Here is a 20,107-nt window from a genome sequence, read left to right on the forward strand (position 1 = left end):
CCCATTTTTTTAAAAGTGGTTTAATTTCTGCTCTGGACTGGCCATTTAATTGATTGCTTTTATGTCTACTAAAACTACTTCGTTGGGCTTTTACCTTCATCCAGAGTTCAGATAATTGGAGTTTTTCTTATCCAATTTTCGGAAGTTTTTTTTTTTTTTTTTTTCATTAGATATTACCATTCATGTATTTATATTATACAAAATGTTAATAATTTATGTATTTATATCTTATTTATATGAAATTTATATATTATAATTTATGTCAATAGTAAAATACAAAAATATATATTTTATTAAACTCAAATAATTTTTAATAAAATTTTTAACTATTACACTTTTTCTTTTTTTCATTTGTATTGCTTTTAAAATCCTTATGTCTATTTTTATTTTTCCTTTTCATAGGGAGGGAATCAACCTTAGCAAATTATGAAATTATAAACAAACAAAAAAATTCCACCTAATATTAGAAAGTTACATTAACACCATCATTAAAAAAAAAAAAAAAAAACTACAAAAAGGTCAACGATTATAATATTACAAACAGAAAGATCGACGAGGAATGTAATGAGATACTAGTCCCTCAGTACCAAATCTAAGCTTACATGCATAGATATTACTAAATCTTAAAGCTGCTGTGGACAGCTCTTACTTAATTTTAACGTATATTACTAAAGCTTAAAGCTGCTATGAATGGCCCTTTCTTAATGCATACGAGTTTCATTGAACTCCAATATTATGGAGTTCAACTTGATGAAGTTGATTTGGGTTTTCTTGACCGCGGATGATGATGATGAAATAAAAGGGAATGGATTGCAGAGTTTGTGCTAACCAGTGGAGAAAGCTTGCAAAGAGATCAAGGACTTTACCGTGCAAAGGATATGTAAGAATGATGAACAAAAAGAAAAACCAGAAATGGGATGGTGGCAAGAGCAAGGAAGCTGCAAGTGATAGAAGCAAGACAATCGAGAAACCTTGACGAGTGCGAGAGAGTAATGGTCCTTGGATTGTAATGGGGAGTTCAAGAGAAACATAGAAGAAGAATAACAGTAAAAACAGGGCCAAAAGTGAGAGTGCCAACTTTAAAACGAGATATGGTGAATCAATGACTAGTAGAGCAGCAGCAGTTGCGATTGGGTTCCAAGGCTTGTCTTGATTAGCCGGGAGAATGAAAAAGAAGAGATTTATAAGAGGAGGAAGGACATATCGCAGATCGACAATGAGATCCATCTTTAATCGAATTTCAGGAACTCTCAGTTATGGTTAAAAGCCCAAATTTATGTCCAGATGAAGGTCTATTGATCAATCAACGTGTCAGTATTATAAGTCGTCTTTTGTGTTCAATGAATAAATTTGGATCATACTTTTTTACATTCTGGTGTGACACCCAATCGGCGGGGGCCTACTTAGATAATAACCGACAACTTCAATTGATTCACTCAATTTTAGAAAAATTAGGGTTATATAAGTATGATAGTAAATTTTTATATAATTTTTACATAAATTTAACCCTATTAAAATTAAATAAAAACCTAAAAGGAGAAGTCAAACGACTAAATTTTATTTTATTATGATAATGAAAATAATGTATAATTTTTTAAAAAATTCTGAAAAAAATCTTTATATTTATATTTAAAGATAGTTATAAAATCCCACCAAAAGTAAATTTTATCTAATTATATATTAATTTGTTAATTGTTAGTTTGATTTATTTGTTAGTTTTTTCTTATAGTTTATTAAAAGATTGAATGATTATGATTCTACTACATATAATTCATAAAAAGATAAGATTATAAAGTTTTTATTAGATGTAATGACTATGTTATAAGAATATTTGATTACAACATGAAATATAACATATTTTCCAATATGTTATCATTCTTTAATTAACTTTTACTTATTCAAAACATTATTCACTTTTGTACTTAAACATATCTTTTATCTCATGCTTTTAGAGAAAAAAATAATAAAGTAAAAATCCAACGTAACTAGTAAAATTTACGGAGGATTACCATAATAATGAGAAAATTTTCATTGTCATTTTGAATGTAATAGGGTGATAATATATTCTATATTTTTATATTTAAATTTAGAACTTTTTGATATAAAGTTTTTTTGTGAGTTTATAAAAAAAAAAGCATCATGTTACAGTCAAAATATATGATCCATTGAGTTTATTTTCTAGCTACTCTAATTGGAACTTTCCAACTTTCATTTTTAATCCTGCGAATGCAGCATTCTTTACGGTCTTTCTTGTCACTGTGGAATGCATGCCCGGATAACCTGTTTCGCGCTGTCATCGCGTGTACAGATCAAGGTCATAATCTGACAGGACCATGCCATAGAAATTGCAAGAATATCATAGCCATCCGTCCCCGCTGCTCCCTTTAGGCCTATTTTAAATCTTCATCCGTCAAAGCTTGGGAATTGGTGGGATCTTGGGCGACTTTGGATCACGTAGGGCCCATAAAAACACGCTTTCTTTTTAATCGAATAACTGAAAAATTATTTGATAAATCGATTAATTAATACACTATGTTATTGCTTCAGATTATATTTAAGATTCAAGATTTATGCTCTATGTCGGCCAAATAACATATCGAAATAACAGTAAATTGCCCATAACTCATTTGACCAATCTTCACAAACATATTAGCAGTGCGTACTTAGATAAATAGTGACCGGTGAGTTCAATTGATCCACTCAATTTTAGAAAAATATATTCTATATTTTTGTAATTAAGTGTATAATTTTTAGATATAAAGTTTTTTTTTGTGACTTTATTATAAAAAAAAGCATCATGTTACAGTCAAAATATATAATCCGATTAAATATATTTTCTGGCTACTCTAATTGGAATTTCCCATCATATTTACCCCATGAACTCGAGTGTTTGAGGAGGGCAGCATTCTCAATAGCCCTAGGAAGGAACTAATTTAAATCTTCATCAATCAAAGCATATGTGGAAATTGGAACTTGGAACGAGTCAGAGAGGAACAACTTTGATGATACTTTGGTTTCAAAAGAGACTTAGGAAACTTTATTACTCCCCCTTTTTTAAACCGTTTTAAACTAGAAGAAAAAGAAAAAAAAAATCATTCCTTTGTTTTATGATATCTAGTTATGATTTCAACAACAATTTAAATATGCAACTAACCGATATTCTGTCTGACACTCAAGATAAGTTTGGGCCTTTGCCTATTTAATAGGAATTCTAAGCTCCAGATGCTTTAAAGAAGATCAAATAATGAGACCCTTCAAATTTAAGATTAATATTCGTAGGAGGGCCATTATGCTTGTATCTTCTAGATTTTCTATTCAAAGTTGGAGACTAGAGTGAGAATCACTATTGTCTTTTAAAAAAATTACATGAATGGATATATATTATATGTTTTTGAAAATTTATGTTTGAAGATTATTTTAAGAAAAAGATAAAATTTAAAACGAAATACTTGTTAAAAAATCATACAAGAATTGATAATTATTTAAGAGCAAAAATTACGTAAGAATATGTATAAAGTTATGTTATTACACATTCACTGTAAAAGTGAAGATAAAAAATTAACAAATCCAGATATACAATTAATAATAAAAACATCTTATTTTACTCAAATTATTTTAACATTAATGAGCTTCCAATTCCCCCCAACTCGTTTTATGAAAGCTAAGTCGACGTTTGGGCCAAAGATGGTTAATTAAGGAAGTCAGAAAGACCAATATGGGCTGTCTTTGTTAAACTGAAACTACACGTGGAAGAAGATAAACAAAAAGTTGATTCCTTCATTTTATCTAGCTATGATGTCAAAAACGACTTGAATATGCAACTAACCGACGACGGCCTGACACTCAAGACTTGTTTAGGCCTTTACCTATTTACTTGTGATTCTAAGCCCGAGATCATTTAAAGAAGATCTCATTATTGGATTCTTATTCGACCCTTTGTGGCCTTTTAGCTTGACTTCTGACTTGTGTGTAAGAGAAAAGAAAGATTTTAGAAACGAACAAATGAAAAATTTATCTTAAAACGAAAAAAAAATTTTTTTTTGAGATAGACGGCAGATTGAATATACTCTTCTCAATAATCACTTACATATGCCGATGATATACAACATGTTTTACTTATTACTTCTGTCACTAAATTAAATGAGTTGGAGTTACCATATTTTGCAGAATCTGACAGCACGTACTTCTGTCACATTAATTCTCCAAGCAAAGTGCTTCCTTCTCTTCAATAACTGTCAGATAATCCAGTTCCGAGTTTTGCTGGCTCTGTCTTCGATTTCAACTTTTCCAGCTTCACTTGAAAGATATGCTCAGTTTGGGTTTGCTTGATTTTGGGCTATCGTGATGAAAATTGTGGGAACAGTTTATTGTAAAGTGCGAGAAACCAAATGGGAAAGTGTTTAAATAGTTCAAGAAGCTCGCCGTGCCATGGCGATGTATAGCTAAGGGAGCCAAAAGTGTGTTGGTTTAAGAAGAACCGAGAATAAATGGAATATAGTTAAGGGAGCAGAGAAAATTCCAGGGTCAAAGCAAGTCGGTCCAACAGTGATGGGCAGTTTAATAGGGGTGAAAATGAAAAACAATGGCAAAGAAAAACAGTAAGAAAACTAAAACAAGTAAAAGGAATAATGAGTACTAGTAATTCTTCTTCTTTCCTTGTTTAACAAATCACACACATTCAACTTTGCGTCTTCTGACTTCTTAGTTCAAACTTCAAACCCTAAACCTAAACGAAAATGCAAAGGAAGAATAACAGGAAAACGAAGACAACAATAAACAATTTTTTTCTCAAAGAGGATTACCATCCCTGAGATCAAGCACCATCCTTGGTTTCTGAAAAATTTTTCAAAAGAACTGATTGAAATTGAAAAATCGAACTATGCAGAATCAGAACGTGACCAACCATCTTAAAGCATTGAAGAAATAATGCGTATCATACCAGAGGCTAAGACACCAGCTGAAGGAGCCGAAGTTGGTGAACAATCTGTTGCTGCTTCATCAAACCCTGCTGATGCTAAAGCAGATTTAGAATCTTAAATTCATGTTTGTGGTGACTTTGATGTCCCTATGTGAACACGGCCATTCTAACTGCTTCGAGAAGATTTGTTTATCTAAGCTTGTAGTGTTTTTGGGTTACAGCTTTGATATGCTTTTATCACACCGGAAATGCTGTACTGCAGATTTACGCTAGAGTGTGTTGCCTTACAGGCAGCAATGAACTTTTGTGTGTATAATATGGTCCATTGTGTGTCATATATATTGTAGATTTCACACTTTGTGAAACATCTTGCATAACTGATTTCAAATCTTAAATTATATATGTTGTGCTACTTTGAATACTAACAATTTTGCAGTTTATATTTTGTAATCAGGATGCAATTTTGCACTTTTGCTGAATGGTTGACTTCTGTGTTATTCCCATGCTTTCCTGTGGATAGCAACTTGTGCAAGTCACTTTGAATGCCCCTTATTATTTTAAAGTATACCAAACTCCGTAGTCTCCCCCTCAATCCTAGTTTTAGTAAAGTTGATCCACCTTCACCATACCAACTTTATCGACCAAACTTCTGAAGGGGCCGTCTTGATGGTCTTGGATATGTCCTTTTTTAGGTGAAAATGGTCCATGACCATGACTACGGGTGACTGCCTACTGCCTACTGCCTTCTGGTATTAATGGGCATACAATTCTCTCTACAAACAGCAATATTTTCTAGAAAATAGTGAGGTAGATATCGCGCAATTTACATAGAAGCCAATCATAAACATTGAGGTTCATGTTTGAGTATCGTATATGTCAGAAAAGTTGCAAACAAAATAAGAAATTTTATGTCTAGAGGATGATGCTCATGTTTTAGTAGCTTACCCCAATCCTTAATATATCAAGAGTTTGGTTGCAGATGGTCCTCAGAGATGCAAAATTTGGTAGCATTTAGATATATTTATGATATGTTGGCAGCCAGTAAGAATAATTAACATCCATGAGTCAAGCATATGCCTTGCCTATCAATTGCTAGTGTTGCGCTCTTGGTTCATTGTGCAGTCTTTAGTCCTTAATTTCCGGAAGTGGGATCCAGTAATTTCGAACTGTTTTTCTCTTTAGTCCTTAATTACTTTCTGGTGCAGCCAACTCCATCCACACCTAGCATGCAGAAATTTAAAAATTCTAATATATTATATATTTTTGAAAATTTATGTTTGAAGATTATTTCAAGAATAAGATAAATCTAAAATTAAAGACTTGTCAAAAAATCATACAAGAATTGATAATTAATTAAGAGAAAAAATTAAATAAGAATATATATAAAAAATAATGTTATTACACTTTCACTACAAAAGTGAAGACCGAAACTTGCATTTTCTTTACAAAAATTACATATCTTTCCAAGGAATTAAGAAATTATGCTTTGCTAGGAATTTAAATTGATGTGTATGTGCTAATAATCAAGGTTCCCAATCGATGATTTAGATTACTCTTAATAATTCTCATATGTCAATTCAACTCGTTTTAAGCCACCTTTTTTTAACAACACCTTGTCTTATAAAACTCTCTCTCTCTAAATATAATCATGATTCTCAAATTACTATATATGCAAATTGATTAAATGATGGATAATATCAAAATTAGTGAAATCAATTCCATAGTATAATCTATATAAAAATGAAAATTATATTCTTTAAATAAATTAAACAAAACTAAATGTAATAAAAATTTCATTTTGTATATTTTCTTGAAATTTTGTTTACTTTTATTTTTAATTTTTTAATGAATGCATGAATATTTCTTAATTTTCAAAAAAAATTTTCAGATTTCAAGAATATATATTATATATATGCGTATACATACATATATATTGTTGTATATATATATATTTAAGTATTTTTAAAAAATTAAAAATTAATCATCCAAAATATGAGTCAATAAAATCTAATATATATTAATAATCAAATATAAAAATTTCATAATTAATGGCAGTTTCATTAAAGAAAACCAACACAATTATGAATGTTAGTCTTAGAATCACAATAAGAAATAAAAATATAAAATCCTCAATCTCCAATTTGAAAAGGAGTAGGCTAAAGTATGCCTAAGAAGTCAAAAGAAAGCCCAAAACGAATTCAGCAAGAAAAGGAAAAGAAAAAAAAAAAGCCCAAAAAGTAATTTACCAAAGCTAGCTGTCAGTACCTTTTATAGGAGAAAAAATAGGCACAGTGGAAGGGCTGGTTTGGGTTGTTGAGTGTGAGTTCACGTACAGTTCAAGCTCCCCAGGCTATATATATGTCATGTTGGCTAGCAGGCAACCATGAACAAAGAGAAGGGAAGGGAAAAAAAAAATAAAGAGAGAAAATATGGAGGCAAAGTCATTGTTTTTGATGGCGTTAGTGGTGGTAGCAGTTGCAAGCATGTGGGAGGTTAAGATGGCTGGTGCGGAACTCAGTGCTGCTCAGTGTAAGAAGGAAAGGAGTCTTGGGGTTAATGCTTGCAAGCAGGTTGTCTATGGTAAGCTTCCAACCCCAGAGTGTTGCCAGCGGGTAAGGGTTACCCATTTTGAATGTGTGTGCTCTGTTATCACGCCCAAGCTCGCTGCCCTTATCGATCTCAACCGCGCCATCCGCCTCATTGAGGGCTGTGGTAGAAGGGCCCCTCGCCACTACAAATGTGGAGGTAAGCTCATCAACTTCCTTCTTTACATACATACATACATATATATATATATATATCATCTTCTGCATATGCACGAGCACCGCACACACATATATCCTTTGACAGTTGATAAAAGCAATATTTCTTAATTTCCTCATTTTTATTTCTTGATTTTTCCCCTTCGGCAGCTCTCACAATTCCATGAAATTGGCCCTGCTTAGTTGGCTGTTGTCATCTGTCTACTGTTATGCTTGGAGGAGTCGGCTTGTCTAAAAGTGAAATAATTATATAATAATGGATTTGAGCAATGTATAACTATTTTCATATTGGCTTGACATATGTAAGAAATGATATGAGAAATAAAAAAAAATAATTGTGTTAATTGAATTGTTTTCTTTGCCGTTAATTTTATAAAATGAGAAAAATGAACATCAAGCTGGTCATATTTTCTCTCTCATATCTCTCACCATCCGCCCTCGAAAGCTGGACTTTTGGCTTGAGAACTCTGGCCAATAATTCTCATCAATTCAAATCAGCAACAAAGTTAACATATTGATTGATTTTGTATAAGGGCAATGAAAAATACCTATTCTCACCAAAACAAACCAAGCCATCATCGATACAGTTATATTATTCAATCACTATTACGATAATTAATTAATTTAACTGCTATCATTATTTTCAACCCTATCATATATTTAAGTGAATCTTTAATTATTTTAGAAAAAATAAACCAAAAAAATTTAATACCGTGAGAAATTAGTCATCAATTAAGGGACATTCTTAATTTCATACTGTCTTACACTTGGGAAAGAGAATTTTTCTCGCAACATTATTATAAATGATCAATCATTGTCATTTAATTTTGATATTTAAATATAAATCTGACAATCTAAAGCATTATTTAGTGATATGATATACAAATGATAGAAAAAAAAGATATGAAGATGATATAGTTTAAAATTTTAACAAAAAAAAAAAATAAATTTAATAAAATAAAAAAATATATTTTATATTTTTGTGTTCATATGAATTGTGACACATAATTTTTATATAAAATATAATACAAATATATAAATTATTAGTATTTTATATAATAAAAATACATAAATTATCAAATATATTTAAATGTTTATCGATGAGCTTCTTATTTGACTGAGCAATATATACTTGAATGAATCAGAAAGATTAGCCAAACTAGAAGCATAATAAGTCCTGACTTGTTCATTACTTCTTAAAATCCTGTCCAAGGTTACATCATGAAGACCCGACTAAGTCTAAGGGAAACAAAATCCACTTTTTCCTTTTTTTGGTTTACTAATAATAAAGGTACTTTAATTGGAAGTCGACTTGCTCGTCTCAAGCTGGGAAACTCTTTCACCAAAATTTTCATAGGTCATACTTTCATATATATCAATAATAAATTTACATATATCTTGATATGAGACAACATCTGTTAAGTATTTAACTTAAAATCAATTGATAATAAATAAAAAAATTTAATTTTAATAAAAAATTAGATATGAAATAATACCATTTTAACATACTCTTATCATAAGTAGGTAAAAATAAAAATAATTTATTATATAACAAATTTAAAAAAGATAATAAGAACAAAATATTAATTTTAATATCATGTTAAGCATTTAACATAAACTTAATTGACATTAAATGAAAGGGTTAATTTTAATATAAGATTATAAAAAAATTATATATTTAGTATATGTGAAATAACACTATTTTAACAAAATCTAACTGAATTTTGAGAACGATTTTCAAAATCTTGAAAATTGAAAACTAAATCAGTTTGAATTACTAAAAAAATTGGAAGAAATTTATATATTTACAATTACTTTGGGGTACACGGAAGAAAGTACAACAATGATATACCTTTTTTTTATCTCATTTCTTTCGTTCATATTGTTTTCTTTCCACATCCTTTTTTTTCCCTTTTGATTTGTGTCCTATTCTCTTTTTTCTTTTTCTTTTTTTTTCTATCGTTTCATCGCCAAAATCAATTGCCATGATTTTGTTTTCGTACTTTCTTTCTACCTTCCTATGTCCGATAAAAATCTATTGGAATAAAAAATTGTCGTGCATATATGTTACTTTTTTACCTTGTGAAAAAGATATTTCAATACAATTGTTTGATGATTTTGATTTTTTTCGATCTTTGAAGTTTCATTTGGTTTATCGACGGGGGTCTCTTTCACCATTGTTCAAATAAACCATAAATCTTATAAAATAATTTGATTTTGGAGTCAATTTATTAAATTTCCCAATCAAAAGAGAAAATGGAATTATGAAAAAAAAATAGAGAAAATAAGTGACATAATTAATTGTGGCATTTTTTATTGTCAAAAATTCGAAATCATCTTATTAGTCTCTCTATTACCAAAATAGGACAAAGAAAATTAGTCTAGGAAGGGAAATAAGGTTGAAGTCCTCATCAATAAACAAATGTTAAATTTTCACGAAAAGTGTTTTAGAAATTTTATAAAATAATTCTTTATTTTAGTTGAGCTACATTTTCATTTTACAAAGATTTTGATCAAAGTCTATCAAAATGTTTAAACCATTTGTGCACCACTTTTTTTTTCATGGATTATTATTCAAATTAAAAAGAAAGGAAAATTACACAAACTAGAAGAAAATTCAAACTTTCTTTTTTTCCTTTTTTTTTCCTATTGTATGATAGGTTGGGAGGATGGCAGGGCAATTTGCAAAGCCAAGGTCAGACCCATTTGAGATAAAAGATGAAGTTACCTAGTTTTCAAGGAGATAACATAAATGGTGATGCTTTTGATGAGAAATCTAGAGTAACTGACCCTCAAAGGTTGATTAGAGCGTATCTTCAATCTGTTAGTACATTGAGCCTTTGCTACTGGTGGTTATGCTGCTGTGGAAAGGGTCTCGCAGTGGAATCTCTATTTGGTTAGACTTAGTGAACAAGGAGACAGATTAATTCTTAAACTCTTGAGTTTCAGGCCCGTTTGGAATTGCGATTGCAGCTGCATAGATTTACAATAATAGCTGAATCTGTTTAGAAAATAAGATTTCCACCCAATGTTGGGATAGGTCATAAGGCCTTAGGTTTGTTTCATGTTGTTTAGTTTAGAATTTGACTTCGATTTATAATTAGGTACATGGAGCTTGAATGATGCTCTGGGATTCATTGTTGAAGCTGGGTTAACTATTGATGACCTGCTGGTGAACACAGTTGACTTTTGGACACCCATGAATGCCTCCGTGTACCTGGGTGAGTGATCCCATGCATGAAAACATAATTAAACTCGTTCATTGGACGCAATCAGGGGTCTTGAACAGTTGAACTAATATTTTTTAGCTACTTTTTTGGACCATAATGAAGCGTAAATGAGTTTTTTTTTTTTTTTTTTTGTCTCTTTTGCATTGTTCTCAGGATGAGTTGAGGGCATTCTTCGATGTTCATGAACAAGAAGGGATTTATCCTGGAGGAGTTCATCTGGAAATCACAGGGCAGAAGGTAACAGTGTGAATCGGAGGGTCAAAGACTGACTTTTGAACTCCCGGTATCACACACATTGTGATCCTATGTTAAATGCATCAGTCATTAGAGCTAGCCTTTGCCATATCAGAGATGTTGAGGAAGATAAGGCTCAAGTCTGCTAAGGAATTTCTGAGTGGGAACATAGTTAATTATCAGTTCTATGGCAAAAGCCAGTCAACAGCTGAAGCTTGATTCCGTTAAGAATAGTTATTTAGTTAATATTTTTTTTTCATCGGCTTGTGTCTGCAAAGGAGAGAGCTTTTTGTACCAGTATAAATAACTCCCCTTCCCAAAAGGAGCTGAACTAATTTCCTCCTCCTCGGATACTGATCAATTAGTTTGTGTTTGTGAGATAAGAGAGTGGATTTTTATATACAAAATTGGCGATCCCTGTTCCTCATTTTAAATTGGATAAAAGCTTGGTTACCATTCGAACCAAAGTAATTAAATAGTATTTTAGCTGTGGCAAAGGATGTTAGGGTGCCAAACTTGAATGCTTGATACTTGTGCATGTCAACGTGTACTTAATCGTTACATTTTAGGTACCATTACCGAAAATTTGCTGTGAGCTATCCCCCTTTTGACCGTAGTGCTGGCTTTTACAGCTATCAGATAAAATCTTCTCTTAACCAGACAAAAGTGTACTGTACTCATATTAAAATTTATATATTGGTATTATATTTTATATAAAATTTAAATATTATAATTTATGTTAATATAAAAATATATAAATTTTTTTATTTTATTAAAATATATAATTATTACTAATATTTTAAATCATATTATTTTTATTTTTTTCGTATCATATTCATATAATGTAATTATATTATATTTAAAATTATTATATTTAAAACACGTGTTTTAGATTGTTGTATTTCAAGCCCCGAGTTAGAAATTCCTAACAGCTGGGCATTGGGACAGAATTGGCAAATTCGACAAGGTAAGCCATACTAATACAGACTTTGGAGGATGAAAGTCGACTAGAAGAATGGGAAAATGAGTGAGTTGGTATTGTTATAACCAGTTAACCACGACATGCTCAATGTAGCTTCAACGTTTATTACATAAGAATGGAGTTCATTGTCGAAATTGATATTATTTTTATATATAAAGATTCAGAACTTTGAAGTGGCAGAGGATCCGTGGCGCAGTGGTAGCGCGTCTGACTCCAGATCAGAAGGTTGCGTGTTCGATTCACGTCGGGTTCAATGCCCCTGTCCCCCAACGGATTCTAACCTTATTGCCTGTTCCTTTTCTTTTCCTTTTCACTTTCAGGTTTCAGCATAATCTTATTTAATTCAAAGATGTTAGAAATATATTCTGAAACCGCTGAATGCAGAACACTTCGAAAACAATATTGAACCAGTTTCAACTTGGTCTTATTCCGGGTTCTAAGCCAGTGAAATCTAAGGAGCTGCCTCGTTATGGTGTTGGCCTTTTGGGCTTAATGCTTGTTGGGGAACAAGAACATTTAAGATATCTGGATCTCCTGCACTAGCCAATAATTAAAATGGTATTTGTCCCCCGGCAGTCTAGAGTGAGTGTTCGTACATCATTTCTTGTATTAGGTTGATTTGAGATGTCAAAAAATTCATTTTCGTATCCTGAAATCGAATGAATTTGAAGTTTTGAGTTTCGACTTGTAACATTTAGATTAGGCTGTTGCTTGATTTATTCCATATTCCAAAAATGATTATGGGCGAATAAAATTCCCAAATTACTTAATTGAAATTTCAAGCTTTGATATATATATAAGCTGGAAACATCATCAAGAAACTAGAAGCTTAAAGCATTAGTTAAGTTCTCAAAGTTTACAGCTTCTCACAGTTATAAACAAGAAAACCATACACCCAATTACAGATACAAGTTTGATTTTAAGAAATCATCTTTGCCAGTCGGAAAACAAACAAAAATGGATTGTCTTCAACAATATTAGGCCTTCGAGCTCGAGTAGATGACAACCGATCAAACACAAGAAGGAACAATGGAGCAAATATGTATAGAATGGCAGGGGCAGCACATCCGATCACACAAACCACTCTACCTAGCCATAGAGTCTTGGCCAATACAACAAACAAGCCCGTTACAAATGCTAGTGCCATTGCTACAAGTGAAATCCATGTCAAGCCAATGGTGAAAGGGAGTGTGTCCATAAACGATTCGCTATTACGACGAGAAGATGACCAGAAAACCATAACTGCAGCTGTCATAGATGAAGTCATGGCAATAGTATCAGTGATGACAAATGCTTTGAAAGCTGATTTTCTAATCAATGTTGCCATACCCTCATCTGGACCATCGTTTATAAAACCTCCTGGAATGGTAAAGGCAGCAGTGAATGTGAATGTAGCTATTAGTGTTGCCATCACTGAGATTATTTGAGCCATCTCTCTACTTTTTTTACCGCCTCTTTCTGCAACTTTTCCTACTTCAACATAACTGAATTCTTCATTATCGACAACATCGTTGGGATCAATAACTCGCTTTGCATAAGATCTCTTTAGTGCTTTCAATGTCAAGTGCTGCAATACAAGGAATATAATTAGTATATAAAACATTTAGATTACTTTTTCCCTTTGGTATCTGGCTTCTGGCATTCTCTTAATGAACCAACAAAAGAATATGATTAGCATCTTTGTTTACCTTTTGCAGTTCCATTCCACGATCATCAGACGATTGCACAACAGCTAGAGCAGTCTCATTTGATTTGTTGATTGCCCTAATATCCACCTTTGCATTTCTTGTTAGAATGTATACAATTCTGCTGTGGAAATTCTTTGCTGCAAGATGCAATGGAGTATTTCCATACATATCAGCTGCATTAACCAAGTCTTCCATTTCAGGCAACTTCAATATAAATGAGACAGCATCAATATTTCCATTTTTGGCGGCAAAATGGAGGATATTTTGTTGCTCATTATCCAATAACTCAATGGTGTCCGGGCACGGATCAAGCAATATTTTTAACAGGTTCACTTTGTTAGGAAAATGGGGTCCAGTCCCATGTAAGTGGTTTTGGACCAAGTAAAGGCCATGGGCCTTAATCTTTTATTTTACACAGAGCCCTAGCTACTTAATAAAAAAGAGGTGGGGTTGTTTTATGTGTGTGTCGACAACCAAGCAGAGAAAGAAGAAAAGCCAGGAAAAGCAGAGAGAGAAAAAGAAGAAGGGAGAGTTGGTTAAAAGGAAGTCAATCCGTGGTCCGATTGAGTTGGAACCTTGTCAGGAGGTTTATGATTCAGAGTTATACATTCTGAACGGTGAAGATCGGGTTTGAAGCTCTCTAGGAACAAATCCAGGGTGTGTTTGTTGAGTTACTTATTTGGTGAGATTTCTCCAATTGTTTCTCTAGTTGTTGATTAGCTTTAGTTTTAGCTAGAGAAGAACTTTGTATAACTATTATTTGATAGTGAAGATTTTTTTGGTGGCCTGTGGTTTTTCCCTCTACACTGGAAGATTTTTCACGTAAATCTTGGTGTGCTTTATTTTTCCTGCGCATTTGATTATTGATTGTTGTCTATTGCTTCTGTATTGTTGTGATTCTTACTTCAGGCGCAATAAGTGGTATCAGAGCAAGGGTTATTTTGAGACATCGATACAGAAGTAACCCAGGATAGAAGTAAATTTTGTTTGAGATCATGGAGAGTGATATAAGTTCCATGATAAAATTGACAGCATCAAATTATTCAATTTGGAAGCTTATGATGGAGGATCATCTATACTGCAAAGATTTGTATGAGCCAGTATTGGATGATTCGGCTAAACCAGCAGATATGAAAGATGAAAGCTGGAAGAAGCTAGGTAGAAAGAAGTTGGCTACAATCAAAAAATAGGTTGATATCAGCGTGTTCCATAATGTAGCGCAGGAGTCAGATGCTCACATTGTTTGGGAAAAATTGGCAGCATTGTATGAGAGAAAAATATGTATGAATAAAGTTATGCTTGTTAAAAATATTACAACTTTACAGTACATGGATGGACGATCTGTTACAGAGTACTTGAGTGATTTTTAAGATATATTTAATCGGATGACTACTATGGAGCTTAAGATGGATGATGAAATGAAGGCGTTATTTCTTTTGGGTTCATTACCAGACAGTTGTAATACTCTAGTTGTAACTGTTCTTAATTCAGCTCCTGATTATAAGGTGACATTGGAGATGGTAAAGGACAGTATGCTTAATGAAGAAGCAAGGTGAAAAGATGTAGACCCTGGAAATCAAGCTCTAGTCACAGAGAACAGGGATAGAAACATCGACAGAGGTCAGGACTCAAAAGGCCATGGTAAGTCTAAACATAGATCTAAGTCTAGAGGTAAAGTGAAGTGTTTCAATTGTGGTAAGTCGGGTCATATAAAATGAAACTGTAGAATCTTAAAGCAAGAGCAAAAAGATGAGAAAGGCAAGAGTTCAGATGATGGTAATGTTGTAGCAGTGAATTCAGATAGTGATTCAGTTATTTTGATTTGTACACATGGTGATTGTAATCATGTTAGTGATCCCGGCATTGAGTGGATAGTTGACACAGGAGCGGTATATCATTGTGTTTCTAAGAGAGAGTTGTTTACAACTTACAAAGCATGAGACTTTGGTTGTACCAAGATGGGAAACAAGAGTGTGTCGCAGATTGTGGGGATTGGTGATATTGTTGTACAAATTAGTACAGATTGCATGTTGACTTTGAGGGATGTCAGACACATTTTAGATATGAAAATAAACTTGTTTGCTATTAATGTCCTTGATAAGGAGGGATATGAAAGCCGACAAAAGAATGGACAGTGAAAGCTTCTCAAAAGATCTATGATAGTTGCAAGGAGAAAACTATGCTGCATAATGTATAAGATATGGATACAATTGAACGGTAACTAGGTAAATACCGTTGAAAATGATGCTTCAGCAAACTTGTGGCACAGGAGGCTGGCACACATGAGTGAAAAAGGGTTACAGGTTTTGGCAAGGCACTCTCTCACTCCCTTGACCAAAGGTATGTCTTTCGATTCATGTGATTATTGTTTGTTTGGTAAGCATCATAGAGTTTCTTTTCGTAAAAGTTCTCAAAGAAAAGAAAATAGATTGGAATTAATTTATTCTGACGTATGTGGTCCCATTAAGGTTGAGTCATTAGGTGGTAGCAGATATTTTGTTACTTTTATTGATGATGCTTCACGTAAGACTTGGGTGTATATGTTGAAATATAAAAGTCAGGTACTGCAGTATTTTTAAAAATTTCATGCCATGGTTGAAAGGATGACAGGGTTACCCTTGAAGTGTATTCGAACTAATAATGGTGGGGAATACACATCTAAAGACTTTGAAGAGTATTGCTCAAAGCATGTGATCAGACATGAGAGGACAGAACCTGGAACACCACAGCATAATGGTATAGTTGAAATAATGAATCGCATCATTGTGGAAAAAGTCAGATGTATGTTAAGGATGGTAAAATTACCAAAGTCATTTTGGGGTGAAGCAGTCAACACAGCTTGTTATTTACTTAACAGGTCACCATCAGTTCTTTTGGGCTTTGACATTTCAGAAAGAGTATGGACAGAGAAAGATGCTTCATACTCTCACTTGAAAGTTTTTGGGTGTAAAGCATTCATGCATGTACCAAAATAGTAGAGGTCAAAGCTTGATAGTAAAGTTACACAGTGTGCGTTTGTAGGATATGATGATGAGGAATTTGGCTACAGGGTATGAGATCCAGTAAAGAGAAAGACAGTCAGAAGCAGAGATGTGATCTTTCATGAAAAAGAAACCATAGCAGACCTTGAGAAAAATGAGAAGACTACACGAGTTACTGTTGAGTGTGATGTTTCAACACCGACAGGAATTCCACAGAAAAGAGCCACAGATGGTGAAAATAAGCAAGAAACAGAACTTGAGGATATAAATGAGCCAGCCACAGTTGGTGATGAGCCAGATGCTATTAGTTTTGAGCAGGGGGAGCAATCCTTTCTACCTGAGAGTGTTGAGCAGGGGGAGCTACCTTCAGCATCAAGTGATGTAGAATCTCAGCTCAAGAGATCTACTAGAGAGCGCAGGCCATCTATCAGGTATCCAAGTTCAGATTTTATTTTAGTTACCAGTGAAGGGGAGCCAGAAAGCTTTCAAGATGTACAGGCTACTTCGGATAAAGAGCACTGGTTAAAAGCAATGAAAGAAGAGATAGAGTCATTACGAAAGAATGGTACTTATGATCTTGTTAAACTTCGAACAGGAAAGAGGCCATTAAAGAATAAATGGGTGTTCAAGTTGAAAAAGGATGGTGACAAACTAGTGAGGTACAAAGCTCGATTGGTAGTAAAAGGTTTTTCTCAGAAACCAGGCATCGATTTTGATGAGATTTTTGCTCCAGTTGTAAAAATAAGTTCTATTCGAGTGGTACTGGGATTGGCAGCTAGTTTGAATCTTGAGCTTGAGCAACTTGATGTTAAAACTACATTTTTGCATGGTGATTTACAGGAGGACATTTATATGAATCAGCCTGAGGGTTTTGAAGTGAAAGGGAAAGAGCACTTAGTTTGCAAATTGAAAAAAAGCTTGTATGGCTTGAAACAAGCTCCGCGACAATGGTACAAGAAGTTTGATTCTTTTATGGTGAGTCATAGCTATAAAAGAACAGCAGCGGATTCTTGTGTGTATGTTAAACAATTCTCTAATGGTAACTTCATTATCCTATTATTATATGTTGATGATATGTTGATTGTAGGACAAGATGCTAGTATGGTTTGCAGGTTGAAAGAATAATTGTCTAAGTCTTTTGATATGAAGGATTTAGGTCCAGCAAAGCAAATTCTTGGTATGGATATTATCCGGGATAGGAGAGCTGGAAAGTTGTGGTTGTCACAGGAAAAGTATGTTGAACGAATGCTTGGTAGATTCAACATGCAACATGCTAAATCAGTTAGCAGTTCACTTGCCAACCATTTTCATCTAAGTAAGAAATCTTGTCCAGTGTCTAAGGAAGAGCAACTAGCTATATCTAGTATTCCTTATTCTTCTGCAGTCGGTTCTTTAATGTATCTTATGGTTTGTACAAGGCCTGACATTGCTCATGCAGTTGGTGTAGTGAGCAGATTTCTTTCTAATCTAGGGAAGGTTCACTGGGAAGCAGTGAAATGGTTTTTCCCTCTACATTGGAGGGTTTTTCACGTAAATCTTGGTGTGCTTTATTTTTCCTGCGCATTTGATTATTGATTGTTGTCTATTGCTTCTGTATTGTTGTGATTCTTGCTTCAGGCGCAACATACTTGACCATTCTTTGCGGCCAAATGGAGAGGTATTTGTTGATTGTCGTCGCCTTGATATGCAGCCGAAGTATCCCATTCTAGCAATAACTTGACTATTTCATATTCACCCAAGGCTGCAGCATAGTGAAGGGGAGTCCCCTGCTTGTCATCTTGCATTTTTACGAGTTTTGGGTTTCTGATGTGCATTTTTTTCATGATATCTGTTTTTCATAGCATAAAAATTAAAGATGGAAAATAGTGTTAACCACTTTCATTCATGTGAAAAAGCCTTAAATGCCAGTATAGTAAAAAACATACTATACAGTAATCATGACTGTTAAGCAAAATTAGAAGTGTTCTAATGTAGGAATCATATCCTTACGTAAATCGCGCCTTATGACAGCACAATGCAAAGGGGTTTGGCGATTGGGTCCTCTATACTCAAGAGTTGATCGATTTAAACCGATGATTGCCTCAGCAGTCACTGCTAACTTCAGATCAATAGCGATAGACAGTGGAGATTCCCGAGCATTATTAACCAACACCAATGATTCTCGGTCTTTATCTGCCAATCTCCACACCACCAAATAGTGATCATTTCTCACAGCACAATGTAAGGGTGTGTTACCATAATTATCTCTGATTCTTGCAATGTAAACTTCGTTTGAGCCTTGCACAGAATCTCTGTGTACAGAATCTCTGAATAATAGAACAATTCGCCAATGTCCACCCCTGGCTGCAACATGAACTGGGGTCTCACCTTTAAGGTTACTCTAGAGGAGAAGGTCAGGTTGCCTCTTCATTATCTCTTGTACCAAATTCTCGTGCCCGAATCTTGCAACCATGTGAAGAGCAGTGTTTCCTTGAGGCGTTGTTGCACCAAGGATATTGCGTTCAGCATCAGCAAGTTGCTTGATTACATTAATATCACCTGATCTTGCAGCCTTGAGCAATCTTTGATCCATAGGGCTCTTTGATTCTGCAAAAAAAGAGTTTTTTTTTTTATGTATTCTGGTCTATGCAGTCCACAGGCAAGGGGAACACTATAATAGGAAAGAGATTTTGTGATGTTTCTGCAAAGAATCTGATCAAACATTTAAACTCCAAATGTATTTTGCAAAGAGAGTGCCCAATGGCAGCCTGGAAGTAGAAAGGCTGCATAGAAAATGACAGTTGACTAACCAATGGCCGCACAAACAAAGTCAAGGAAGAGCAATGCTCTCACTTCAATTAATATGCTTCTTTTTACGGGCCCTTTTCCAACTGGCTGTCACCAACTCGTCATTCACCAATCAATCCAGGTTCTTTATGTATTCTAATCCTTCTATGTACCGAACTTGCCTGTTAGATCAGTAGTGCAAGATTAAGAGACAATTCCAAATAGCTCGGGGGAAGTACTGTCACCTTCAAGAGGCAAAATTCCAGGTATATTATGCCAAATAACTTACTTTTCTTTATTCTGATCCTCTATACGTATACTTGTACTAAATTTAGTCTTCGTCTTCTTAATCTGTGCAAAAGATGATGCAGTTGAATAAAATACTCCTGAAAATGCTGCAAAAGATAAGGTTAATTACCGGGAAGTTGTCTCATCAGCTTTTTCTCTTTTGATTTTTCCACAACTTTTGCTTTTCAACTCATTAAATTATACCGATCAGTTATCTTTTACAACACTGGTTGAATTATTGATACATATAAAAATGAG

The 20,107-nt window shown here is 33.6% G+C and overlaps 1 protein-coding gene, 1 non-coding gene and 2 pseudogenes across 2 annotated transcripts; 3 read left to right on the forward strand and 1 right to left on the reverse strand.

Moving 5' to 3' along the window:
* Positions 1–7,321: 7,321 nt before the first annotated feature.
* On the forward strand, positions 7,322–8,024 carry LOC149513953 (uncharacterized). Its single transcript, XM_089745786.1, has 2 exons — positions 7,322–7,663; positions 7,831–8,024. The coding sequence occupies exons 1-2, from the start codon at positions 7,348–7,350 to the stop codon at positions 7,845–7,847; spliced, it is 333 nt and encodes a 110-aa protein (XP_089601912.1). The 5' UTR covers positions 7,322–7,347; the 3' UTR covers positions 7,848–8,024.
* Positions 8,025–10,287: 2,263 nt separating this feature from the next.
* LOC149513954 (phospho-2-dehydro-3-deoxyheptonate aldolase 1, chloroplastic-like) lies at positions 10,288–11,363 on the forward strand (annotated as a pseudogene).
* Positions 11,364–12,307: 944 nt separating this feature from the next.
* Positions 12,308–12,379, forward strand: TRNAW-CCA (transfer RNA tryptophan (anticodon CCA)). The gene has a single exon. It is a non-coding gene; the product is annotated as a tRNA-Trp (tRNA).
* A 647-nt stretch (positions 12,380–13,026) lies between these two features.
* Positions 13,027–19,367, reverse strand: LOC111286469 (uncharacterized; annotated as a pseudogene).
* Positions 19,368–20,107: the final 740 nt, after the last annotated feature.

Source organism: Durio zibethinus, chromosome 17 (genome assembly GCF_047325235.1).
Source record: "Durio zibethinus cultivar Kanyao isolate XHJ-2024 chromosome 17, ASM4732523v1, whole genome shotgun sequence".
Lineage (NCBI taxonomy): Eukaryota > Viridiplantae > Streptophyta > Magnoliopsida > Malvales > Malvaceae > Durio > Durio zibethinus.

Excerpts from the sequence above, each read along its gene's own strand:
- LOC149513953 (XM_089745786.1), top strand. The coding sequence starts at position 7,348 with ATGGAGGCAAAGTCATTGTTTTTGATGGCGTTAGTGGTGGTAGCAGTT.